General features: G+C 44.2%; 1 protein-coding gene across 1 annotated transcript in view; it reads right to left on the bottom strand.

The window, feature by feature from the left end:
* The window catches only part of LOC147632626 (CMP-sialic acid transporter 5-like), a 65,706-nt gene extending 46,052 nt beyond the window's left edge, over positions 1 to 19,654 (bottom strand). Inside the window, exon 1 of the mRNA XM_086807427.1 lies at positions 18,995 to 19,654. Coding sequence (XP_086663553.1) covers positions 18,995 to 19,177 — 183 coding nt within the window. The 5' untranslated portion in view covers positions 19,178 to 19,654. The remainder of the gene's footprint in view (positions 1 to 18,994) is intronic.
* Positions 19,655 to 27,019: the final 7,365 nt, after the last annotated feature.

Genomic DNA, 27,019 nt, shown 5'->3' with positions numbered 1-27,019 from the left:
AAATGGGTGATTGAATGATTGATGATGTGGGAAATGCTATTTCAGTCCTTACTTTTCTACCTGTGTTGCAGGATCGCCTCCAAGAACTCTTGTAGGAGTTGAATTTGCATAAGGGCATATTTCGGTGGGAGAGGAGATCATGACAAGGAGACAGCAATCATCCAAGCCATACAGCTGCATGGCTGGCCCATACAAATAAGCACAGGCTGTATAGGCTACCATCGTCCAGGCCATACAGCCATACGGATGGCCATACACTGTACAGATGCTCGTACAAGTGGCCAAACAGATCTACAAATAGCCATACAAGGAGCCAGCAGGTCATCGAGATGTAGGCTGATGCAGACGTCTCATTGAGTGAAAGTGACGAGGATAAGGATAGCCATGAACTCCTGCACTTTGAGGGGGGAAGTCACTTTTGCTTCCACGCTTGAAGGGGGAAAGCAGATAGTTGCACCCACATCTGTTGGGGAAAAGCTGCTCCCACATTTGTAGAGGAAAGTGGAAAGTTGCACCTACATTTCTAAAAGAAAGTGAAGCAAATACAAAACACAGATGTAGGCCCAGGTACAAGACCTGTAAATGCTGGAAACTGATGTTTATTGCTGAAATCTGAGCACGAGGGAAGCCCGTAGGTGTTGTACAATGGTGAGAAGCAGTAGCAGCTGCTAATGACCTCAACTGAACTGGGGGAAAGGGAGTCAGCCCTTATATATTCCCCCAGGATGTTGGTCGGCCAACTGTAGCATGTCGACAACATGACAGTAGCATAATCTCTGCTAAGAATCAAAGGAAGCAGGCAACTTACCAAGAAGTTTATGGATGGGATTGTTGAAGGTGCTCCCATACTCCTCAAGTTGAGGCTTGATACGGGAGAACTCTCCAGTCTTCTCAATCAAGTTATCTGACTCACTGATGGTAAGCTTCTCAAGATCTGACTCCAATTTGGCAATCTTCACTGTCGAAACTCTCCCATACCTCCTCTGGATCTCTATCCACATCTGATGAGCATTACTCCGAGAGGAGACAAACTGTGCCTGTATGGATGGAGTCATGCAATGTATGATGATAAGACGAGCCCGAGCATCCAATATGCTTCTCAAAGCAAGGTCCACCAAGTGAGGTGTGGAGATAGCCATCCACACACCAGCTCCTTCCAACAACAACTGAGTGTAGAAAGACCAAGTATGATAGTTGGATGCTGTAAGCTTCGTGGAGTCACTCACTTGGGGAGGATTGTAGGATGGTATGTGGGTAGGGGTGGGAGCAAGACCTGGATAAGAGAAACTCAGAGAGGAAAGATTGGGAATAGGAATCGCCTATGGAGCGGCGGGAGCAGGGGATCCAGGCTGTGATGGTGCTAGAGAATCAACAGGAGGAGCAGTAGAGAAACCTCGTGAAGCCATGTCCTCTAACAAGAAACCTTCTCTGAAGAAAGAGACTGAAAAAAATCAGTAAGTCCTCCTCTCAAGCTGTGCCCAGCAAGAAGAAAGGGAGGGAGGGTGGGAAACTAAAAGGAGAGGAAGAAGATCTCTCCAAGATGTAGTTCCCTGTCCTCAGCACCTAGAAGAGGCTTCAGCCAATCAGAAAAATCAGCAATCTTTGCTAAAAATTCAGAAATACAACAGTCCCAAGTGTCCGATGAAGAAAACGCAGCACTCTTGAGGAAGCCTCTGCTCCCGGAAGAAAACGCAGCACCTTCTACGCTGAAATCTGCAGTAAACGCGGCCAACTGTCGAAGCCTCTGCTCCAAAACAGAAAACACAGCTTTCTTCTGCTCACAGGTCAGCGTTTTTCTCTAATACCATAAAAGAACGTGAAGCAAATATAAAACACAGATGTAGGCCCAGTTACAAGACTTGTAAATGTTGGAAACTGATGTTTATTGCTGAAATCTGAGCACGAGGGAAGCCCGTAGGTGCTGTACAATGGTAAGAAGCAGTAGCAGCTGCTAATGACCTCAACTGAATGCTAAAAAATGAGATGAACTGGGGGAAAGGGAGTCAGCCCTTATATATTCCCTTAGGATGCTGGTCAGCCAACCGTAGAGCATGGCAATGGCATAAAATGCTACAAAAAATGCCTAAAAATGGTAGAAAAATGCTGAATAATCTCTGCTAAGATATGCCAATGCAGGGCCTCATAAATGGCCAATACAAGCATGAAAATGGTGATGTAGACCTTCTGGAGATGATATAATCCCACAATTTCTTGGGGGAGGATTGCTTCCACATTTGTAGGGAAAAAATTCTTTTTGGGCAACTAGGCTAGTATGGCTTGTGCATGCTTTTTTGCATCCACTTTGCTCTAAAATTGTGAAGCTTTTGTCGACCAAGTGTGTACACAAGCAACCAGCCAAAAAGCAAAGAGGTGCCCTCTTTAGCTTGCACATTCCAAACCTTGCATGCGTTTTTTAACAACCTACTACTACTAGCACCCCAATGCCTTGCGTGATTCCCCTATTAGGCAGTTGTTCGTGGCTTTTGTGAGCTTGTTTCCCAATTGATTATAGGGCTAATCGCAATGAATCTTAAAAAATCAATAAGTATAGCCACGTAAACAAGAGATTCTGGAATCTCCGTAAGCAATGCTTTATCAGATGCAAGGGCGTGGGGTGAGCAATATATTTACTCACAACCACAATCTGCTGGCCAGCCATCTCATGTTCATGGTTTAGAAAGTGTCAAGACAGACTGGGAGGTGGCACAGAAAGGCTGTTGGGGCAGGTATACAACAAGGTACAGCAGGTGAACGGACAGCAACTAAGCTGCTATACAACTTGCACAAGTACGCAGAATTGTTGTGTCCAGCGAGAACCAATGCAAAGACTGTACTGCTAGCAGCACTATACCGAAACCTTGCATAGAAGCGTACCCTGCATATATTGTCGTCCATATGGACGGAGGACCCGACAAAGGTGCCACAACTCGCAAGGCCAGTATCGCTGCCACATCATCGTTGTACAGGAGTGGAGGCAAGCACATTTGTCTGCAGCCAACCATCCCACTCAAGTTCTTTAACTAAAAAATTTGACCAAAAACAGCTACCCAAAGCTTAATTTGTCTTTTACAAGATCATTTTGGTGGAAGCCAAATTTGAATTTGCTTTTATAAAAGCAAATCGTGAGAATAAATTTGATGCTTTCTAATCTAAAGTTCTAAAGTAAATTAACCTAAGGCTATCCTAGTCTGCTTTTTGAGAGAATTTGTTTTTTGACAACACATTAGCATCTAAACCAGCTTAGTTTTGGCACATTAGCCAATTTGCTCGCCCCCACCTCCCCAACCCTCAACCTGAGAAGGTGATTTTGCAAAAGTTGCCATAAACTAGCCCTCTCAGTCTTGTGTGCAGTTTTAGGTGCCTTATTCCAAGATACCTCACACAACTTTATTGAATTTGGTACTCAAGAATTCTCTTTGTTAAACGCCCTATTTAATGAATCATGAATTTGCCAAATTTAATTTTGTATTGAATCCAAAATTAGTAGTTGTTATTTTTTATATTGCTATATGCTCACTGATATGTGCTTTTCCTGAAAAAGCACTACCTTTCCTGAAAAAGCACTACCTTCTAAGTTGTGAACCAATTGAACATGACAATTACAAGGAAATTAATATCTCTGATATGATTTGGTGACATTGGTAATCAAAACAGGAGATATAAGCGATAACATATTAGAGATTAAAGCCTTTAAAAAGGTGGAGAGGAGATACCAAGGCTTAAGCGATAACATATTAGAGATTAAAGCCTTTAAAAAGGTGGAGAGGAGATACCAAGGCTTATGTGCTCACTATATGACCTAGACACCTTATGGGTGGCCGGTTGGCAGGTCTAGTTTTTTGAGGTTGTGATTGACCTAGGCAAGTTACGAGTGGCTGGTTAGTGGGCCTAGTCCCAAGAGGCCAAGGTTATGACCATAATAGTATTTATCATCCCTACTTTGGCATGGATTAGCGGGAGTAGCCTAGAACTAGGCTAACTAAAAAGGACACTAGAATCTAAAGAAGGCCTAGTGGAGTTGTACAAAATATAGCAAGAGTCTTGGCAACTATATGATTAAAAGCTCAATCTCATGGAAGGACTGATGATTCCATCTTGGATTTGTAGGCCTAGTAGGGACTACTCCTCTCACGTGCATCCCGCACTTGGATGCCACATCGTATCTGTACAGAAGGTGCAGGACCTGGGATGGTAAATTGGTCCCATGTGAGCCCAGTCCAAGACGAGTCAGCCAGGGATCCATCCCAGTCGTCCGAGGTCAAGTGTGCATTGTCCTGCACAGGAGTCCAAGGTCAGGTTTGCACTGTCCTGCACATGAAACAGTGCAAGTCCGCGCTGTGAGTCTCCCTTTGGAATGATGACAGTGATTCTGTGTATCTGGTATGGTACTAGATGCCAGATCATTGTGTAGGTAGTTAGGGTTTGCTTTTAGGAAAAGGGGCCAGCCCATAGGGCTACCCCAAGTCTTTCTGTGGGCATGGGGATAGTGTGAAACCACCCCATGAGGGCCAAGAAGGCCCTGGCTGAACCCACCAGCCATGGAGGGGCTGTAGGACAGCCCTAAGGGCAGACTAGGGGAAGCTTACAGGCTTTACAGCCTAATTATGGCTGTAAGGGCAAGTATGGGGCAGCCCATACAGGCTGCCCAGTCCCCATACAGCCTAAAGACAGTGCCCAGCCCCTAGAGAATCATGTGCCTGATGCCCAGCCAGCCATGAAGAAAAGCGCAGCTTTTTACTAAATTTTTCTAACATTTAATGCTATAATTCAGTCGTGGGATAGAATTAGAACTGGCCGCCTGGATTAATGCTGGCCGACTACTGTTTATAGGTAGTATAAATAGGTGAGCCCATAATCCATTGAGTTATCTCATAATTCACCAACTGCTCAAGCAACCAAAGAACCAGGACAGCCAAGGGCTTGCTAACACAAAGGGGTGAAGGACTGCAAGTCAAGGGCAGAGATTTCTCAGCCAAGAAAGGTCAAGTTTTCCTGTATTTTCTTTCAAATTTACATCATTCTAATAAAGAAAATACACCATTCGTGGTGGGGTATTTGGGACCCAATACTGTGTCCTCTCCTCTCTCCCTCTCTCTCTCTATTTTCTACACATCTTCATTCAGTTTTTGTACATTAGTTCCATCGTGAAAAGTGTGTTGATTTTCTGAGCATTGAAGTTACTGATCTTCCCCGAAGCTTCCGCGTGTTACAGTGGTATCAGAGCCTACTTCAAGTGCAAAGATTCAATAAAGAAACCAGAATTTTTTCTCGCTTATGTGGTTGGTTTTCAAACACCGGTGGACTACCCCTCTCGGAGTGACTCCTGTCCCTCGAAGGACGGTTGGTTTTCAGCCTCCGGACATCTCCCACACACACAGTGGATGGTCAAATTGCGCTCCAGAAAGGAAGTGCGTTTTCCTGCTATGGCGAGCTTCGACGACGAGGGAGACCAAGAACCATGGGACCAGAGTGCACTAGGCAACCCAGCTAGGGCACCAGGCTTGAGTGTTGCAGAGATGTTCCAGCAGATGATGCGAGCAATCGCAGACTAGACAACCAAGATTGAAGAGCAAAAGGCGCAAATTTTAACTCTGGAAGAGCGTACTCATTCTCCAACGTCGCGTTTTCCATCTCCTCCTCCCTCTCCTTCCGTATCCCAGATTCCAGATCCTCGACACAGGGACCCTCTCGCGGGATCACAACCGCAACCGAGTTCTTTGCTTGAGTTGTAGATGCATGCATTGGAGATTTGACAACGTGAAGACGAAGCCATGCGACACGTGGAACACGAGCGTTACCTAGCAGCTTTGGACGCCAGATTGACACCAGCGGCGCCCACGACTCATTTTCTCGAGAAATTGAATTTTAGTAAGTATAATTGTAAACTCGATCCCACAACTCTTTATTCATGGTTGCATCAGTTTGAAGATTACTTTGCCGTAGTTAGAAAGACAGATACTAACAGAGTGATCTTAGCCAGTTGGTACTTGGAAGCTGAGGCCATTCCTTGGTGGACTTAGTCCACACCAGATTAGGTATGGCACCTTATGTGTGGGACGAGTTTGTCCGCGACCTGAAGCAGGGGTTTCTACCGCCCCACTACCTTGAGCGACTCGAAGACGAGTTCATGGAAGCGCGTCAGAACGCGCAACCAGTCCTTCAGTTTGCCAATACAATTTTGGCTTTATGTTTGCAATTACGCTTATCTGATTCGGACAAGAAAGGGCAGTTTTTGTATGGCCTTGACACGCAAATCCAATGGGAGGTGTGTATGTTTAGGCCAGCCACCTTCGAAGACGCACTCTCACTTGTGTAGAGTGCAGAAATGAAGCATAATGGTGGCAAGCCCAAGACTTCCCAACCGGCTTCTCCCAAAACTACCGCCTCGGGGGGAAAAGGCCAAAACCAAACGGGGTCTTTCCCAGGACAGAGCCCGGGAGCCTCTGGCTCCCGGACTCCAAGAACTCGAACAATGCGTCTAAGCTTACTCCAGACCAGAAAGCGGAGGCAAGCAAGACAGGTGGCAAGCTGAGTGATGAGGAGCTTTCTCAGTACAAGGAGGAGGGTAGATGTTTCTTCCTCCAACTCTGAGCATGTTGAGCACCAATCTGTAGATACAAAGTTTTCGGATCTCCGTGTATCCCTTGGTCCAAGAATGCCTCTTTGTCCTGCTAACACTCCAAGTGGAAGAAACATACCTCCAGCAGTGTAGCTGACAATCCTGCTGGCACCTGACCTTTAAAACCTATATCCATAACTCGCCATCTCATGATGGGACTACTACTCACACACCCCTATGAGTCACCCAGTCACATGGCAACACCCCCTGAGCTCTTTGGTGTTAACTATGGCACTGAGCTCAAGAAAGCTCTCCTGCCAAAACCTAACACTCCCAGTTGGCAAGCTCCCAACCAACCAGTCACGTGTCCATGTGGAACCAACCATCCACAACTCATCATCCCAAAGCACAATCTGATGTCAATCATCTGCTCCAAACTGCTGCTCCACTATCTGTATCCAATGAACCTGTAAACTTGCCATGCATCTTATACCCATCCTGCAACTGAGCAAGTATCTGTTGAAAGAGTGCACAGAGCGGAAGCAAAGTGGCACTAGAGTGTGCTGAATAGAGAGTGCAAGAGAGAGAGATATGGAGCAACTATGTTGAATATACTGAAGCAAAACAGTCCCAAGCAAGACACACTAGAAGTCTCATAAGTGAGGGAGCAAAATATGTACAAGACTGAATGAGAAATGAGAGGCCAGCACCACCTATTTATGGGTGAGGTATGCTGGCCGACTGGAGCATATGAGTTGGCCGACTGGTAAAATACCAAAACAGCTGGGAAAAATCCCAAAAAAATATGGAAAAAAGGGGTGGCCAGCCCACAATCAAGGGCCATACAAAAGGGACCAAATGGGCACCAGAAATGGGCAGAAACTGGGGATGAATGTGCTAACACCCCCTCTCAGTACCAGATGCTGAACAAACTCTGAGAAGCCGAAGATGTCGTCTTCTGTCAAAGACAAAAGAATGCAGCAACAACAGGTACAAGGAAAGCTCCACAAGCAATCTCCACAGCAGCTCAGCTACAAAAGCAACAGAACAAGTTGCTAGGTACACTGCTCTTCTAGAAGAAATCAACCATGAAGGTTGCGTTGTGCTGTTCCAAATATCGGTGCCAAACCCAAATATAAACAGAGTGTCATAGGAATCCCTAGAAGCCCGTAGCTCCAAGAAGATAATACCCTCAAAAGAAATAGAGTCCATTTGCTCCAACTCAGTACCAAGAGTAGCCAAATGTTGTACAATTGCACCCTCCTGGAAGGTCGGCATCCCCAGATGTAAGAACTCAACTGCCCCCTCTGAAAACTGATGTCGGGACTCCACAAGCCCAATCAAATCCAAATCTCAAGCCTTCAATCCCTGGAAGTACCAGTGTGCCCCAGGCACGGTCACGGACACACCTGACCACAATCCAGAATCCTCACACAGAGTAAGGGAAATAGGAACATTCACAGTAGTGGTAATTGAAATAGTAGTAGCCTCCTCAATAGCATCACACAGTGTAGAGGCAGGCTCCTCCATAGAAGGCAAAGGGACCAGCAACACATCCTGGTCACTGGTTGATGAAGAAAGAATCGGAGGCGAAGCAATAGGAGACAAATCCCCCTCAAAAGCTGTGAGCAAAGATAGCCCACTATCTTTCTCAAAAACATTACCAGATATATCATCCTGGCAAGGAGAAGTATGCATAGAAACTGAAGGCAAGGCAACAGGAGAAACAAACTCCTCAGATGCAGTGAGCAAAACTAGCCCACTATCCTTCGCTGCAGGAACATCTCCAAAAGAAGTATCCACAAGATCACTGGCTGCATAGCACCCAGAAGTAGAAACCATCTGCCGATCACCGGCATCACCATACAGGTCATAAAGCAACTACCACACAGAGAAAATAGAAGCATCATTAGGAGCATAGATGAAATGTCGAAGAATCGAATCCTGACAATTTAGGAGGGGAAAGCCATAGATCTGTCCGTCAGTCTTCCTCCACCGACACACATCCTTCGCAAAGGCAAGGTCTGGCAAGCACCGATTCTTGTATATGAGAGAAACTCCATCAAACCATACTCCTGGAGAGTAGAAGTAACCTGCAACTTCCATGACTGAAAGTTACCACCATCCAACTTGTTTGCCTCATCAAGGAAATAACAAGAGAGTGGTACGGGAGCCAAATCTGAAGTTGTCATCATCGATCCAATCAATAGGACCAACCCCCATAAAATAAAACTGTCCAAATCAGAAAATGCTGATATATGGCCCTTCCTTCCACCGAAACGCAGCCCTAAGAGGCTGGACAGCACCCGAAAATCCTCTTATAGCAAAAAACGCAGAATCTTCTGTCGATTGTACCTCCAACCTTGAGGTCACCAGAAGAGGGAAGCAAAAAATGCGGATTTGATATAGAGAGGAAAGGCAGCCACACAGGGCCTGAGCCACACAGGGCCTGGGAATATGCTGTCAGAGGGTGCAAGAGGGAAAGGCATTTGCTTTATTAGAATGATGTAAATCTGAAAGAAAATACAGGAGAACTTGACCTTTCTTGGCTGAGAAATCTCTGCCCTTGACCTGCAGTCCTTCACCCCTTTGTGTTAGCAAGCCCTTGGCTGTTTTGGCCCTTTGGTTGCTTGAGCAGTTGGTGAATTATGAGATAACTCAATGGATTATGGGCTCACCTATTTATACTACCTATAAACAGCAGTCGGCCAGCATTAATCTAGGCGGTCAGTTCTAATTCTGTCCCACGACTGAATTATAGCATTAAATGTTAGAAAAATTTAGTAAAAAGCTGCGCTTTTCTTCATGGCTGGCTGGGCATCAGGCGCATGATTCTCTAGGGGCTGGGCACTGTCTTTAGGCTGTATGGGGACTGGGCAGCCTGTATGGGCTGCCCCATACCTGCCCTTACATCCATAATTAGGCTGTACAGCCTGTAGGCTCCCCCTAGTCTGCCCTTAGGGCTGTCCTACAGCCCCTCCATGGCTGGTGGGTTCAGCCAGGGCATTCCTGGCCCTCATGGGGGTGGTTTTACACTATCCCCATGCCCACACAAAGACTTGGGGTAGCTGTAACGTGCGGAAGCTTCGGGGGAGATTGGTAACTTCAATGCTCAGAAATCAGCACACTTTTCACGACGGAATTAACGCACAAACTGAATGAAAATGTGCAGAAGATAGAGAGAGAGAGAGGGATAGAGGAGAGGACACAGTATTGGGTCCCAAATACCCTCTGTAGGGCCCCCACCACGAATGGTGTATTTGCTTTATTAGAATGCTGTAAATCTGAAAAGAAAATACAGAAATCTTGACCTCTCTTGGCTGAGAAATCTATGCCCTTGACCTGTAGTCCTTCACCCCTTTGCGTTAGCAACTTCTTGGCTGTCCTGGCCCTTGTTTGCTTGAGCACTTGGTGAATTATGAGACGAGGCATTGGAAATCGACTCTTGATAGTCAGCTTGTTGAGTGCACGATAATCGACACATAACCGAGAAGACCCATCTTTCTTCTTGACAAATAAGATCGGTGTTACAAATGGCAACACGCTGGGGCGGATGAAGCCAGATTGCAACAATTCTTGGAGTAGGTGGTCCAACACCGATTCCATTGCCTTGGAAAGGCGGTACGGAAACTTGCTCGGGGGTTCCGATCTTGGGAGAAGGTCGATCTTGTGGTCCTCCGGTCTGGACGGGGGGAGCTGGGGAGGGAGACTGTCCCGAAGAAAAATCTTATGGAACTTTTCATGGAGAGCCGAGTACTTCTCAGAAGCACTGGCCACTGTCTGGACTGTCTGGATGTATATCATCACACAATGTGTGTCTTTTCGGACTGCTCGCTTAGCCTGCAAGTGGCTTATGAGCGGAAAGTTAATTCCTGGCTCACACTTAATGGTCACTGGGGCGTTCGACACATTCCGATTGATCTGGAACGTGTGCTTGTCCCACTTGACATCAGGGAGGAACTTGTGAAACCACGGAATGCCCAAAATTATGTCTGCTCCTACAAGAGGGGCAACCATAAAATCACGCACAAATTCTATGCCCTGAATAACTAACTTAGCACCTAGAGCTTCATACTTGACGCTCGTTGTCATGCCTGTGCTATGTTTGTCCACCGAAGTCAGGATGAAACGGGCACGCCTAGCGGCATGTTCTGTGACCACATCCTCCATGCTGCCGCTGTCAAACAAGACAACGACTCTCTGGCCACCTATGTAGCCAAAGGACTTGAGCAATTCGTTGCGCTCATATTCTTGGTCATGGGCGCCCTTCTGCTTATCTTCGAGCTCCCGGCTAATAATTGCTCCGACTGAAGCACCGGGGTTTGAAAAACTAGGAGCAGCCACTGGGGTCTGTGTGGGAGCTGTGCTCACCACGGAAGCTCTCGAGGCAGCGGCGGCGGGCTTTGGAGGCTTCTTAGGACACTCCCGAGAAGTATGTCCTTGTGTATGACAAAAGAAACATCTACCCTCCTCGTTGTACTGAGAAAGCTTCTCAGCACTCAACTTGCCACCTGTCTTGAGTGCCTCCGCTTTCTGGTTTGGAGTAAGCTTAGACGCATTGTTTGAGTTCTTGGAACTAGAGGCTCCCGGGCTCTGTCCTGGGGAAGACCTCGTCTGAATGTATATCATCGCACAATGTGTGCCTTTCCCCTGACTGCTCGCTTAGCTTGCAAGTGGCTTATGAGCGGAAAGTTCGGAATTCCTGGCTCACACTTAATTGTCACTGGGGCGTTTGACACATTCGGATTGCTCTGGAACGTGTGCTTGTCCCACTTGACATTAAGAAGAAACTTGTGAAACCACTGAATGCTCAAAATTATGTCTGCTCCTACAAGAGGGGCAACCATAAAATCACGCACAAATTCTATGCCTTGAATAACTAATTTAGCACCTAGAGCTTCATACTTGACGCTCGTTGTCATGCCTGTGCTAAAACCCTCAACCTGTTTGTCCACCGAAGTCAGTTCGAAATGGGCACGCCTAGCGGCCTGTTCCATGACCACATCCTCCGTGTCGCCGTTGTCAAACAAGACAACGACTCTCTGGCCACTGTAGCAAAAGAACTTGAGCAATTCATTGCACTCATACTCCTGGTCATGGGCGCCCTTCTGCTTATCTTCGAGTTCCCGGCTAATAATTGCTCCAATTGAAGCATCGGGATTTGAAGAACTAGGGGCAGCCGCTGGGGTCTGTGTGGGAGCTGAGCTCACCACGGAAGTTGTGGAGGCAGCAGTGGCGGGCTTTGGAGGCTTCTTAGGACACTCCCGAGAAGCCCCGACGGCGCCGCCCTGCTCCGGCCGCCTTGTCTGCACGGTTCCCCGGCGCCTGCAAATCCTCTGGACGCACGTACCTGCCAGCCAATTCCGGTGGCGCCTACAGATCCTCTAGACGCACGTACCTGCCAGCCGGTTCCGGTGGCACCTGCAGATCCATACGCGCGTACCTGCCAGCTCCACTCCATCATCCAGCGCGTACAGCTCAGGCCACGCCTACTGCTCCAACCCAACTCGTGTACCTGCAGGTCCATTCCTCGCCGCCGGTCTGCAGCCTGTCGCCTACCTTCAGTAAGTACCTGCACGTGCCTCGTCTGTACCTTCAGTCCCTCCCGCCTGTACCATTTCAAGGACAGACTCTTTTGAGGTATTTTTTATTCAGATTTATCAAAAAATAAAAATAAAAACAAAAACCTTTGCAGCCATTTTAGGGCAGGTTCAACAACTTTTGGGGGTCTGCCAAGGTTTCCCCTTTGCCAAGAAAATTGGAAAATTGCAGGTGGTGCCATACGTACTTGCTGCAGAGTTGCCCATCATTTTGGTACAGGGTTCGGATACTTTGGGGGATTTCTCAATTTGATGCCAAATTGGAAAAATTGAACATGTTGCTTTTATTACAATTTGGGGGTTTTTCAAATTGAGGTCAAAATCAGTAAATTGAGCCTCTTTCAATTGCAGAAATTTAGGGCTTTTGTCAAAATTGGGCAATTGACTGCACATTGAAGCGATTGGAGTGAATAAAAATTGGGGCTTTTCAGATTGGAGCATGTAATTGGGCATTACGGCTGTGATTGTCGCATATGTATACACATTGTGTGTAATTCGACAATTTGGTGCAGGTTTACACTTGCTTCAAGTTGCAGGCAAAAATTTGCACATGACATTTAGTTGCCTAGCAATGCACATTGGTGCTTGGTTTGCTTGCAGGTATATTTTGTTGACATGGCTCAAAATGCTACAAATGTATTTGGTGTGCTCACCCACGAGAGGACAAGTTGGATGGATCTAACTATTCCCTCTGGAGTTTCATGATCCGCAATTTGCTGGTAGCCAAAGGGCTTTGGAGCATCGTGTGTGGTGATGACACACGCCCACTTACCATACAGCCAGCAACACCTCAAAGGGGAGGTGCTCAAAGAGCTCCTAAGGTAGAACCTGCTCCCACACAAGAGCAGAAGAGATGGGACTCTAGGGATGCACAGGCCATGTCCTTGATAGCCCTTTCAGTGAAAAGGACTATTATTCCACACATTCATTCTTGCAAGACATCGAAGCTTGCATGGGACACATTGGAAGCAATGTATCAGGTACGCAACGAGGCAAGAATCGCCTACTTGAAGAGGCAATTGGATCTTCTTTCTATGGATGAGGGTGACTCCATGGCAGATCATCTCACCAAAGTGAAAGATTTGCAGGAACAATTGCTCAACATTGATGAGGTTATCCAAGACAGACAGTTGGTCACCAACACTCTTCATTCTTTACCACCCTCCTACTTAGGCTTTCATACTTCTCTCAACCTCTCTATGAGAGGAGGTGGTGATCCCGTCACTTTTGAAGGGCTGGTGAGTTTACTCTTGCAGGAAGAGCAAACAAGAGCAAACTTATCTAGCAAACGTGGTGGTGAAAAGTCTGACAAAGGGGATGCAAACAAGCCCAAAAAGAAGGGCAAATGTCACTATTGCCATAAACCTGGACACTACATCAATGAATGTAGAAAGCGGATTGCAAAAGAGAAAAGGAGCAGGCAATGCAGTAGCAGACTCTTCTGATGACAAAGCACAGCAATCAGCTAATGTAATTCAGGAAGAGTACACTTTTTTGGTCACATGCACTAGTGACACACCAAGTGCTTCAGACAATGATATGTCTTGCATTGCATATCTGACAGACAGGATGTATCATAGTATTTTGATAGTGGTGCTTCGAGCAACATCACTTCATGCAAAGATAAATTTCAGCACTTGGTTTATGCTTCAAATGGCCGCACTGTATCATGCGCAGATCATACCACATATCCAGTAAAGGGAATTGGCAATGTCATACTTATTGCAGCCAATGGTGCCAATATATGAATGAAAAATGTATTGTATGTTCCAGGGATAAAGAAAAATCTGCTCTCCGTCTCAGCCATAAACGAACAAGGTTTAAAGGTTGAATTTGAAGATGGGAAGTGTTTGGTAAAAGACCCATCAAAGGGTTATGAAATAGTCACTTTTGGAACACAATACAAAGGCTTGTATAAGCTGGACAGCTATGACAAGCGTTCTTATGATGCAAATACAGTGGCTGCCCACACTCCTGGTATAGCATGATGCACAGCTATGGCATGCTCGTTTTGGGCATGTAAATTTTCGGAGTTTGACGCCTCTTGAGTCTCCAACAAGACATGTATGTGAGGGGTGTATTTTGGGAAAGATGCAACGTAAACCATTCCCCAAAGATGGCGCTGTTAGAGCTCAAAGTAAATTACAGCTCATACATAGTGATGTATGTGGTCCAATGCGGACACCATCCATAGGGGGGCATCTTTACTTCGTCACATTCATTGATGACCACTCCACAAGTTTGCTTGGGTTTACCGCTTGAAAGCGAAAGTAGAGGTGTTTACATGCTTTCGACACTTTGTAGCAATGGCTGAAAATATGTGTGGATGTAAAGTCCAAACACTCCGCTCAGATAGAGGTGGAGAATACATGTCAAATGCATTCAAGGATTATATGCTTCAAAAGGGCATCAAACACCAATGTATTGTGCCTTACACACCGCAGCAGAATGGTGTAGCTGAGAGGAAAAATAGATCTCTCATGGAGATGGCAAGATGCATGGTGAAAGTACAAAAGTTGCCTCACAATTTTTGGAAGCTATAATGTGTGCAACTCATGTGTTGAACAAGTGTCCAACAAAAGCTTTGAAAACCATAACACCATTTGAGGCTTGGTATAGCCGAAAGCCAACAGTGGATTATATGCGTACATTTGGGTGTTTGGCATATGCACATGTGCCAGAACAACTCCGAACAAAGCTAGATGACAAAGCAATGAAATGCATTTTTGTGGGCTACAGCAATGAGAGCAAAGGATACCGTCTTTATAATCCAACAACACGCAGGATTTTTGCCAGTAGAGATGTGGTATTTGCTGAAAATTCAGAACAGCCCATGTACAGCTTGTATAAAAGTAATGATACAGGCATACAGGACATGTTTGATGGGCTATTACCCATTGCAATTAGGGGGGATTCAGATCAGCCAGCCCCTATACAAGAAAATCCTCATGTAGAACATGTGGAACAGCCAGCCATTCAGCCCCCTTCTATGGAAGAAGTGGAAGATCTTGTCAGGGGAGAGCAAACAGCCATAGACACAGCCAAGTCGGTGCCAAGATGGTTGCTGAAAACTTTGCAAGAAAGCAAACTTGCAGCTCCACTCACAGGTAGAACAAGGGCTGGTTCCAGCCATGCATTGAATATGCATCATGGGGAGTCTGCATTAGCCATGGGTGGTCTCTTTGATTCAGAAGAGCCTTCTTCTTACAAAGAAGCACATCAGAATGAGCATTGGGTGCAAGCTATGCAAGATGAAATCTCTTCTATCATGAAGAACAATACTTGGGATCTTGTGGAATTGCCGAAAGGCAAGCATGTCATTGGAACAAAGTGGGTGTACAAAGTCAAAAGAAAGTCTATGAGTGGCTTTCTGGGACCTTTCACGAAGACTATCATCCGAGTTGGCTGGGAGTTTTTTCGAGGATAGGCATACCTCTGCATGTCATTGCTCTACCAGGCCAGGAGGATACAGATTTCCTCATGTATTCTATCATGCCTGGTGGGAGATTGAGGAGATGTAGTATGGAGGAGATCATACCAAACACTAGGCTTAGTCCAGTGAGGATTGTTGGTCACTCGGGGAAGCACTGGTTCATTGACCCTTCTCCTCAGATAGTGAGACATGGCTGTCACCAATTGGCCGACCATTTGGTCCATCTCCAGTTTTTGCGTCTCGTTCACTTGAGGCCAGGCCGGTGTCTCGTGTGAAGAGGCCAGTATTTTGCTGACATGAACGGGAGCCAGACTGGTGCCACCCGTGTGTTAGCAGGATGGTGTCGTATGGACGGGAGCCAGACCAGTGCCACCCGTGTATGACCTGGACTGTGTTCGACCCATGGGATTGTCACGCCATGGAAGAGCCAGTATTCGTGCCGTGTTTTGCCTATGGGACTGTCACACCATAGGGAAACTCGTGCCTGGAACTGTGTCTTACCTATGGGACTGTCACTCCATAGGAAGACCAGGTTTTTATGTTTTTATGTCGTGCCAGTTTTGTGCCGACAGATATTTTGTACTTGTTCCATGAACGGGAGATATGTCCATGATACTATTTGCACATGCACACATATTTTACATGTTTGAAACTGTTTTCGCATGACATGTATTTGTGTGTTTGCCTGCTTGACGTGTAACTTACTGAGCGGGGACGCCTGCCAGTGAGTCGTGAAGTCTGCTCTGTATTCTGACGAGTTTTAGTGCATGTGAACAGGTGGTAAGTATGTTGCACATGTAGTTTTTAATATTTTATTCTAACCTTTTATTTTATAAGGTTAGGTGTTCACATTCACTTAAATGTGGGCACCCCCTTTGGGCACCCACTTAGGGGCCAAGGTGGGGAGCCCCACTTAAGTGAGTGTGGGGGTGGGCATGGTCACCTACCCAAACTCCCCACCCACATGCAAACGTGGGAATCACCAAAGTAAACTCCACATTAATTTTATAAATTAAAAAAAAGCTCTCTCCATCAAGCGTAAAACATCATCGCTTTCACCCTTTGACGTGAGATCAACCGGGCAAACACTTTCGTGCGTGAAGGAACCGGCGACCATCTCTTCGCTGCATGCTGCTGTACGGCTGCTTCTCCCTCCTCAACCTGGCGGCTATGGTTCCATCAGCAGGCGGCTGCACAACTGCAGGCTGCGCTGCCCTATCGTCTACGCCAGTTCTACCTGCAGGCTGCTCATCTTCTACAAGTTGTACAAGCTGCGCCTTCTATCCTCCTACAGGTGGGCTGAAATTCGACTTCGAGCCTACTTGTTTGGTACTGTTTTCATATGTACATGGACATTATCGAGTTCTTGGAACCCGTGGAGCATTGTATTCATTAAATACTCCCAATAAATATATCATATATTGAGGGGGGGAGTCGTTCCGTTCCGGCCCCAGTGCTGGTATCCATCTTTCCATTTCATTTCATTTAAATTTCAAGTTGTATTAAGTTGTCCATTTCAAATTTGTGGTTTTAAAGTTGTGCTATTAAGCGTGTGGGTGTCCAACGGAGTCTTTCCCACTTGACGGGATCGGTTTCAATGGCTCTTGGTGTTTGTGGCTATATGGTGGCAGTCCTATTACATATCTTCAGTGAGATCCAGGAGAGTGGGAGTGTTTGTAGCTATATGGTGGCAGTCCTATCGGATATCTTCAGTGGGATCCAGGAGAGTGGTACAGATTCTGTTTTTTTTTCATTCGTAGAGGTATTGCCCAGCATGGTTTATTGCAGGATGTTCCTCACTCTGATTATACACCCCCTAGACAGAGGATTGACACCAGTTGGGAGATTATTGCCAGTATTACAGCATGGCAGATCTGGAGAGCTAGATGCACGGAGGCTATTGAGGGTGTCCAAATTTTTAGGTCTTAGTGCATTAGTACTATATGGGGTGATATCATCCACACTCTTATGGCTACTTGGGCTCGCATTCAGGGGCCCTCTTGTTCTGCGCAGGCGAAGCGTGTGATATTTATGCGGGAATGGGACCATGGCATCTTCTTTTCCTCTAGTACCACAGGTCTTACATGGCATCATGATGCTCCTCAGTGGTTAAAATCACCTTACATATAGCTGTGATTGTTGTATGTTTTTCTCATACTTAATAGAAGTCTCTTTCTGAAAAAAAAAAATCAAAATTCAAGGTTAAGCTTACAAGTAGTAATTATCTCCTATTGGGATTCATGAGAACGTGAATGTAATTGAAGGGGGAGATGATGTTACATCCATGTGACACACCTATGAGTATTCAAGGCACAACCCCAAAGCATGGACTAGTCGGACATTAGATAGCAAGCAATCGGGCACCATGCATAGCATTTGAGGACAAGGCAAGCGCCTGTGCCACGTTGCAATCGACTAGTGGACAGCTATCGGCCAGGTCGAAAACAAGTCATGAGAAATCCTCTCCTCAAGCCGACACCATCTAAAGTGGCTGACCAGCGCCTCTCGTGCATATATATACACGCGCTAGAAAATCACCAAAATGATCTGCATATCTCAGCACTTGTCTTTCTACTTAGCGTTTCTCTCAGAGCATGGGCTGGCCAAGAGATCTTAAGCTATGATTTGACATCTTTATTTCTCAGTCATCTTTTGTACCAGAGATTTCGTTGTAACGCTTCTTTCTTGTACATAATGCAAATCAGTAGTGTAGGACTCTTGTGTCTCATACACCTTGGCTTCTCCAATGCCCCCCTAGGACCCATAAGCCCCCTCTAGATTCCCTAGTTTACGTACAGCCTTAGGGGCCCATCAGTATGGGTATGTAACACACCCCAACTCAGTCAACTAGTTGGTGATGTCATGGGCTGAAAATAGAAACTTTTGGTTGCTAATTAGGAGCTGTTCATCCCATGCCACTGCCCTTGGGTTCCACCAGGCTGTTCTGGGGCGACCCAAGGCTCCTCCATGGCCTCTGAAGGTTCCTACAAATGTGGGGCATTTGCCTAATGAGTTGGGACACTTGCATTTTCTTCATCTCCGGACAGCACTTTGACGGAATCTTTGGTCTTTTAGTCTTCTTTACCTTCGCTCTTCATCTAATTTTTCCTTTGGTTCTTTTGATCCCTTCTTATAAATTACTGGAGACCTTCACACATCTCCACACAGCATAAAGCATCCCAATTCCAGCTTCTAACAGTGTCCCGGCTTGTCCATCTCCGTATGGCAAAGACCAGCAGCTCGTAGCATGAAGCAGACTTTTAGTGGTAAACTCTTTGTATTTATCCTACAGATGTGATAATTTACTTGCAGCACCGAAATAAACCATCGTTTGGGCCATGAATTTGAGAGTGTGGATCTACAAGCAAAACAGTAAAGCAGAAAAAATGGCAGAATAACTACCTGAAGACCAAGCAAGCAGCAATCTGATACCACGAGCATGACATTAAGAAATCGGAACTTGGAAGACAAGTCGTTCCTGTGGCGGTCGTACGCTTTGTCGTACGCTTTCGAGACTGTGCGCACAGTTGGAGATGCGTCTACCTTCGATCCACAGACCTTGCATTCTACTACCCCGTTCCTCATCCCTTCGCTCTGCTCGCTAAATCTGGCCGACAAAATTCTGATTCTGTATTTGCTGCTAGGGTAAGCTAGGCTTAGAGCTAGGGTCAAGAATGAGGGCTTGCGCGAGCCGATCTCGTTCAAATGTCTGAAACTGTCACAGATCACGATCTGCAAAGAATAGCAATCCCTACGACTGTGACCTGGGTGTTCTCCGGATGCTCGGATCAAAAAGAAAACTACACAGAAATGCCGCAAGGGACTTCAGATCTCGCTCGAGTAGAAGCGCCTGCTCGAGCCGCAGAAGCAACTGAATTCAGGCGATCGCCATAGCCAGGGATGTGCCGAGCTCTGCGATTTCACAGTGAATCGAGCAAAATGCGAGCTTAACTGCAGACGGGATGCAAAGGCGCTCTCTATCTCCCTCGCTGTGTATGTATGTGTGTTTGGTCGAATGCCCGCCAACGCTACCTGGCGCAGCCCCGTCACCACCACACCAACAGCAAAATTTGTGCCCCCCAAAACATAAATTTTCATGGCCGGTAAAAATATATACATATATAATTTTATAAATTTTTGTATTTAATCATAACTAAAATGCATTACATTTTGCAGAAATACTTTTTACATGGAACCTTGCAAGTTCACTCTATCCCACTAATAATAGGTGATCAACCTCACCCACAAACCTTAGATATTACAACTCAATATTAAAGATTAATCAAGAAATAAATATGTCAGATTGGCTTTCTTTTCATATTCCCTTGATCAAATAAGTAGACAATTTACATAACATATTCACATAACATCCATTAATTAATCAATGTTCTAAGGTTTTATAGTAAAATCAATGAACGTCCTCTTCATTCACGGAGGCGTATCATATCCAACACAAGGCCATCGTTCCGTCTCGTTTTAAAAAAATGTGTTCACTATCGTCAACACTTGCAGGCCATCGTTGTTTTTATTTTAAAAATCGTAAACTGTCATCATCTCTCTCCCCATCGTCACTTCCTCACACAGACCATGCTCTCTCAGCATCGTGGATCTCGCTATGTCGCCTCTCTCTTGGCGAGGGGCTTTGCCGTAGCCTCAAAATGTGAGGCATAAGCCTTTTAAACCTCCGCTCAAAGGCTCCAAAACTCCAGAACTGCAATGTGACAATCGATAATTTTATTGACTCGACTAAAGATCCCACCTTCTGAAAATTTCATCACCTAAGGTCGTCCACTCTCTCCATTAATTAATAAATGGAGAACAAAATTTGGGACTCATATTTACATGAACAAATATACCTTCCACCAAGGTGAAAATTTTGTGATAATTTCTTATAAAGTTCAACCCCTATTCTTTTTGGTTTATTTACATTAGTTTGGGTAATGTTTGGTTTATTTACATTAGTTTGGGTAATGTTTGGTTTATTTACATAAGTTCGGCCCCATTTTTTTTCTAAACCCCCTACTTTTGCTAAATGAACCCATCATTATAAGTCATGTACTATTGAGCTTTTGGTTTGTTTACATAAGTTTACTCCTAGTTTGTTTCTAAACCCCTATTTAAGATACAGCTAGGAATGGTGTTCCAAACTCTAGTTTAGATAAAGGAACAGCTTAGTTTGGCGACAAGGTTTCTATCAATTTCAGCATACATTACTTGACAGTAGCAAGCATGATGTACCTAGAGATTTTCTTATAAAAAAGGATTCTTTGGTTTTTTGATTTCAAAGGTTGAAGGTAAACAAACTATATGGCTCATAAAATGTCATGCGTATACTCTTTATAAAAAAATTTAAAAAAAACTATATAGCTCGTAAAATGTCTTGTGTATGCTCTTTATAAAAAAACAAACTATATGGCTCATAAAATGTCATCTTTATACTCTTTATAAAATATCATGTAAACTCTTTATATAAAAAAATGTCATGTATACTCTTTATAAAAAAAATGTTTTGGTCATTTCAAATGAGGTTGAATGGTTGATTTTGATACCCTACTAGATCAAGACCTACTTGATGAGTGTAGTTATTGATATTTGAGGGTGAACTTTCTTCAAAGCTTTTAATTATAAAATCTTCTTGATATAGTTTTGATTTTTCTATATAGTACATCATATAAGATACTCTATTTTTTCTATACGATACATCATAGAAGACATTCTTAATAGAGTTTTGATTTTTTTTAATATGGTACATCATAGAAGACACTCTATTTTCTAAATTTTAATCCATCAAAGCTTTTGCCAGTCTTCACCACTCTAGCATAGCCTTTTTTAGTTATGGTAAATATTTCTCTAACAGATGACTTTCTATCATGTGTAACACAAGATTCTTTTCTTGCCAAAGTTTAGCTTTACTTTTACAAATAGATGCAATATTTTTCCTTTTTCGTGGACTTGGGAGTGCATAAGTAAATTATAAAATACAGGACATGCATTAGTAGTATAGTAAAAGCTTGACCTTGTCATAACCACTATGTATATAACTTTAGCATTTATATGGTAGTGATGCGTGGATGTAGGTAATAATGGGCCAGGCCACTTTTTGCCTCTTTAGGAGGTTTTTTCCCCCAAGTGTATGCACACTCTTATGTGTAAGTGACCTTAACATTTCATGTCACTTGTACTTCACTCATTCTCATTAATCTATTTTGAGTGTTGTGCGTCCATCTCCTTGCTTGTTGCTACATCTATGAGTGTGTGTGTGTTACTACATTAATCTCCACTCCAATAATTGGTATCAGAGTAGGTTCTCTTAGCTCTCACCCCCTTATCATCTTCTCCTCAAGTTGCTCTTTTGATTATCTCAGATTGAGCTATTCTCTTAAGTGGAGAAGGTATACCATATAGTGTGGTGTTAACTATGTTAACAAAGCTTTTGTGTGTTTCAGGGCTCGTTCGCATGCTTTAAGGTTTTTGCAAGCATCCTAGGGTAGTCACAGCTCGAATATGTCCATGATGTATGCATGTTAATGATAGATCAACATGTTTGGTACTTCGATAGTTGTGCTAGCAAGCACATACTTCTTAGCATGATTTATTTTCCTCACTTGAGTCTGCTCCTCAAGGAGGAGGAGGAGGAATAGTCACATGTGCAAATGACTCCTCTTATCCAGTAGAAGGAGTAGATAAGGTTGTTCTCACTGTTGTAAATGGTGGGACGATCATTCTCTCATATGTCTTATTTATGCCAGGCACATCAAAAAGAACTTGTTGTTAGTCTCTGCAATTGCTAGGTAGAACTAATGGTCAGATTTGTTAATGAAGGTGTGCAGTTCATGATCAGAGTGATGGAGCCATCACAGTGGTAACTAGTGTTGGATGTGAAAGAAGATGCTTTGCATAGACTCACAAACAAAACATGCACATGAGCTCAATGAACACCAAAGATGATAACGATAGCTAGAATGTACTCAAATGAGATAATGAGTGAGTGGAGTACAACTCTAGTAGCCCTAGCACTAGGGTTAACGTGGCTGTTAACAAACTAAGGGTGTGTTCTCACGAGGAAAAAGCCAGTAGGAAGGAAACAATATTCGTTGGTTGGACACTAAGAGCATATGCATGAGCTACACATCATCCACTGGTTAGCACTCTTGTGCTAGAACATCCTGCCGAGTCTGTCAGTGTAGGCAGACAAGCATAAAGAAGATGCACTGCTGTAAAACAATGTATAGTGCTAAGTGCCTTTAAGGTAGCGCGAAAGACATGCTTCATTGGTTGCTCATGCCGAGTGTTGGGACAATGCATAAATCTACTCAATTGTGACACTACATATTGAACATCCAGGCGGGTATTGCAAAAATATATAAGGTATCCGACACAGCTTGCTACTAATAGGTGGCTACATCAAAGGGCTCCAAAGAGTCCTCAATTGGCAGTCGGAAACCGTTTTCTACACGAGTAGAAATAGGTTTGAAATCTATCATTTGAAAGCGTGAATGTATCTTCTCTGAGATAACATGATGTCCCCCTCAATCAAAACAAACTGGATACCCAAATAATGCAGAAGACCCATGTCGGAAACATCAAATGTATTCTGTAGGTCAACAATGAAAGCTGCAATATGTCCCTTGTCAGGGCCTATCACAAGCAGATCATACACATAACGATTGGGATAAGGAGACGATCCCTCTCTTTCCGGACATAAAGAGTGCTTTCAGTGGGGCTATTCTTAAATAGGAAAGAGAGCAAATATGCATGTATCTTTTGATACCAAGCACACGGAGCCATTTACAGCCATATAGTGGTTTACACAATTTGCATACTTGATGCTTTGCACCCTGCTGACCAAAGCTAGGAGGTTGTGTGACATAAACCTCTTCCTGTAGATCACCATTCAAAAACGCAGTTTTGACATCCAACTAATGCACTTTCCATCCTTTATGCACAAGCAATGCAACCAGAGTCCGAATGGTTATCATACGTGATGTAGGTGCAAAAGTCTTATCATAGTCAATGCATTCCCTCTGGGCATAACCCTTGGCGACTAATCGAGCCTTATACCAATCAACAGAGCCACGCAGGATTCCTTTTTAGCTTAAACACCCACTTGGTGCCTATAGCCACGCTTGCCTAGCAAGAAGATCATAAAATTCCCATGTATTATTTCTAGCAATGGAATCCAATTTTGAATGTATGGTTGAAACCCAATTATCATCCTCCAAGGCATCAAAGTGAGAAAGTGGTTCCTCATTCAGTGCAGTACCAACAAGGGCTATGTCTACAAAATGAGATGCATGTCTAGAGGCAACTTGTGTCCTTCCTGGCAAAGTTTCAGGTAGCTTGCTATCATCCAAAGTAGCCCAAAGCCATCGTAAAATCTACTGAGAATCATGAATAATTGCATTGTCTTCAAGTAATGCATCGTCTTCAAGTAATGCATCACCCAAGGCATTTAGATTAAAGGGTTGCTTATATGGAGCAATAGGGATATTGTTGAGCTATTGAATCTACTGATGGGCTACAGTAGCAAGTAGTTGAGTCGGAGCCAAGATGGGCTACAGTAGCAAGTAGCTGAGTCGGAGCCAAGATGGGCTTAGAGGAGTTAGATCTAGTACCAAACAAAGGTAGCAATGTAGCAAATACATTCGGAGCATCAATGGTTGGTTGTAGCCATCAGGAAAGCATGGGTTAAGATGCATATTCATCAAAGATGACGTCTCTAGATACAATCAACATTTGACTGGATGGAACATACAACCGATATCCTTTGCTTTCACTATTATACCCCACAAAGATACATTTCCAAGCCTTTGCTTTGAGCTTATGTCTATGCTATGCTAGTACATATACATAAGACACACAGCCGAATACACGTATATGAGTAATGACTATAATTTTACCATTTCGAGCTTCTTAAAGTTGTCGTAGATTTCAGGGCTTTAATTGGATAGCGATTCAGTACATAATTAGCACACATGATTGCTAGAGGATCCTTGCTTTTGGGCATACACATGGCCATTTCCATGAGTGTCCAATTCTGACGTTCAGCCACACCATCCTGCTATGGTGTATAAGGAGGAGTACACAGATGAGAAATGCCATGGAACAATATGAAAGTAGTAAACTCATTTGATAGATATTCCCTCCCTTTGTCACATAATGTCAGCAGCTTATGACTGCAAGCATTTTTAGAAACCGACGGAAAGCTGAAAGGCATTTGACTTGGTTTTCAGACCATACACCTAGTAGAAGTGTGTGTAGTCATTGATAAAAGTCATGAAGTATAGATGTCCACCAAAAGAGGGAGCCCGGATAGGACCATAGAGATCACTATGCACTAGCTGCAATGGGTGAGTAGCACAGACAGTGCCATATTTCAGAAAGGATTGATGATGCATCTTTCCTAGTATACATCCCTCACACAGACGCCAGTTCATGCTTCTGGGGGAGTTGCATAGGCGGCAGATCATGAACTGTAGCTTGACGTTGTAACCATAGAAGAGGTGGAAAATTCAAGTGACCAAACCAAGCATGCCAAAGCTTAGTGTCGCGCTAAATCCATGGCATGGAAATAGTCAAGACATCCGCATGAGGATCAGTGCTTTTGTCATACAAGTCAAGCCTATATAGGCCATTACGCAATGTACCAGGCGCAAGAGAAGTGCATGTGAATCAGTTATGTCATGAATTGAACAATAATGATCAGAAAATTGAATCTTCAATCCAGCTTTGGCAAGTGTTGAGATAGAAATGAGATTCTTGCAGATTCTGGGTACATATAAGGTGTCATCAACAAGGATTCTGGGTACATATAATGAGATTCTTGCGGATTCTGGGTACATATAAGGTGTCAACAAGGATTCCCAGAGCATGAAGTCAATTCCACATTGCCAATGGCTTTGATGGCATAGGATGCATTGTTAGTACACAAAAATTTTCAACAAGGATTCCCAGAGCATGAAGTCAATTCCACATTGCCAATGGCTTTGATGGCGTAGGATGCATTGTTAGTACACAAAAATTTTCCACCTAACGGAGCATCTCTCAAGGTAGAAAAATAATTGCTTGCATGAAGTAATGTGCACCGGAATCAAAGTACCAGTCAGCATCTAACAAGGATGTACAAAAGGCAGGCATATTACTACTTGTTACTATTAGTGCATAGCCATCATGTGCAAAATTTGCTTCCCCTCTACATTGTCACTTGTAGTGGCAGTCCTTGATGCTTCTTCTTCTTTTCACTCTCTTTCCTTTTCCGGCAATCCTCTAAAACATGACCAAGTTTTCGACAGTAATTGCATATCTTCTTCTTCTCAGCTGGCTCCTCTTTAGGCCTAAGGTTATCTGACTGGGCTGGTACTTTGCCTTTTGGCTTAGCACGAGGTGGAGCCTAGATTTTCCTTTGCCATGATGAAAGGCAAGGACATCCCACACACTCTTAGCAAAGGAACATGATCGGATGTGAGGAATAACTAGTCGTTGTTGCAGGAGAGAGTAATAAGTGCATGTGCATGTGCATCTTTGGCATCCCATGAGTTGTTTTAGTGTAGGAGAAACAGGTGTGGCTGTACACTACCACTGGAACCAGATTCACTTGTTCTAACAGCAAATCTAGAGGACATGCTGACAACGGATGCGGGCTCAATAGGTCGGGTGCCAGTATCAGATACATATAACCACAAGTTCTTTGCCACTAGAACATGATGCATCATATATATAACCACTGGAACCAGATTCACTTGTTCTAACAGCAAATCTAGAGGACATGTTGACAACGGATGCGGGCTCAATAGGTTGGGTGCCAGTATCAGATACATATAACCACAAGTTCTTTGCCACTAGAACATGATGCATCATATATATCCACATTGAACTTGGTTCCATCCAACTTGTCCTCAACATACAACACGTTGAACAATTCATTGGTGTTTTTGGACATGTTACACATCAAAGAAATATATAAACTAAAGTGTATCTAACACAGGGATTACCTCCAAGGGAGTCAAAGTACTTCAAATGTCTATAGAGACAGATGTGCAAACTTACCAGAAATAGGTTAATGAATCAACATGTGCGAAGTCGGATGGGAAAGCAGAAGGTCGAAATCAGCTGACATGGAATCATCAAGATGGAAGCAAGTGTGGAATTAGCAGGCTAATGCTGACGTGGAGACAACATGCTCGATGATGCAGAGACAGATTCGAAGCTAGCAAGGAATCAACAAAATGAAAGCTGACATAGAAGCGGGCCCAAAGGTGATGTGGCATCAACAGATTCAAAGTTGTCGTGGATTCAGCATGTTTGAGCTGTGTTATAAAGTCAGCAATTTTAAAGATGACATGATGGCATTAGTAGATCCAAAGTTGACATAGAGTCAGTAGATTCGATGCTAACATGGAGTTAGTAGTTCCAAATCTATCGTAGCAT

Source organism: Cibotium barometz, chromosome 13 (assembly GCF_041138505.1).
Source record: "Cibotium barometz isolate CiBa-2024 chromosome 13, ASM4113850v1, whole genome shotgun sequence".
Classification (NCBI taxonomy): Eukaryota; Viridiplantae; Streptophyta; class Polypodiopsida; order Cyatheales; family Cibotiaceae; genus Cibotium; species Cibotium barometz.
Note: the sequence above shows the minus strand (reverse complement) of the source record. Positions and strands in the feature narration are given on the sequence as shown.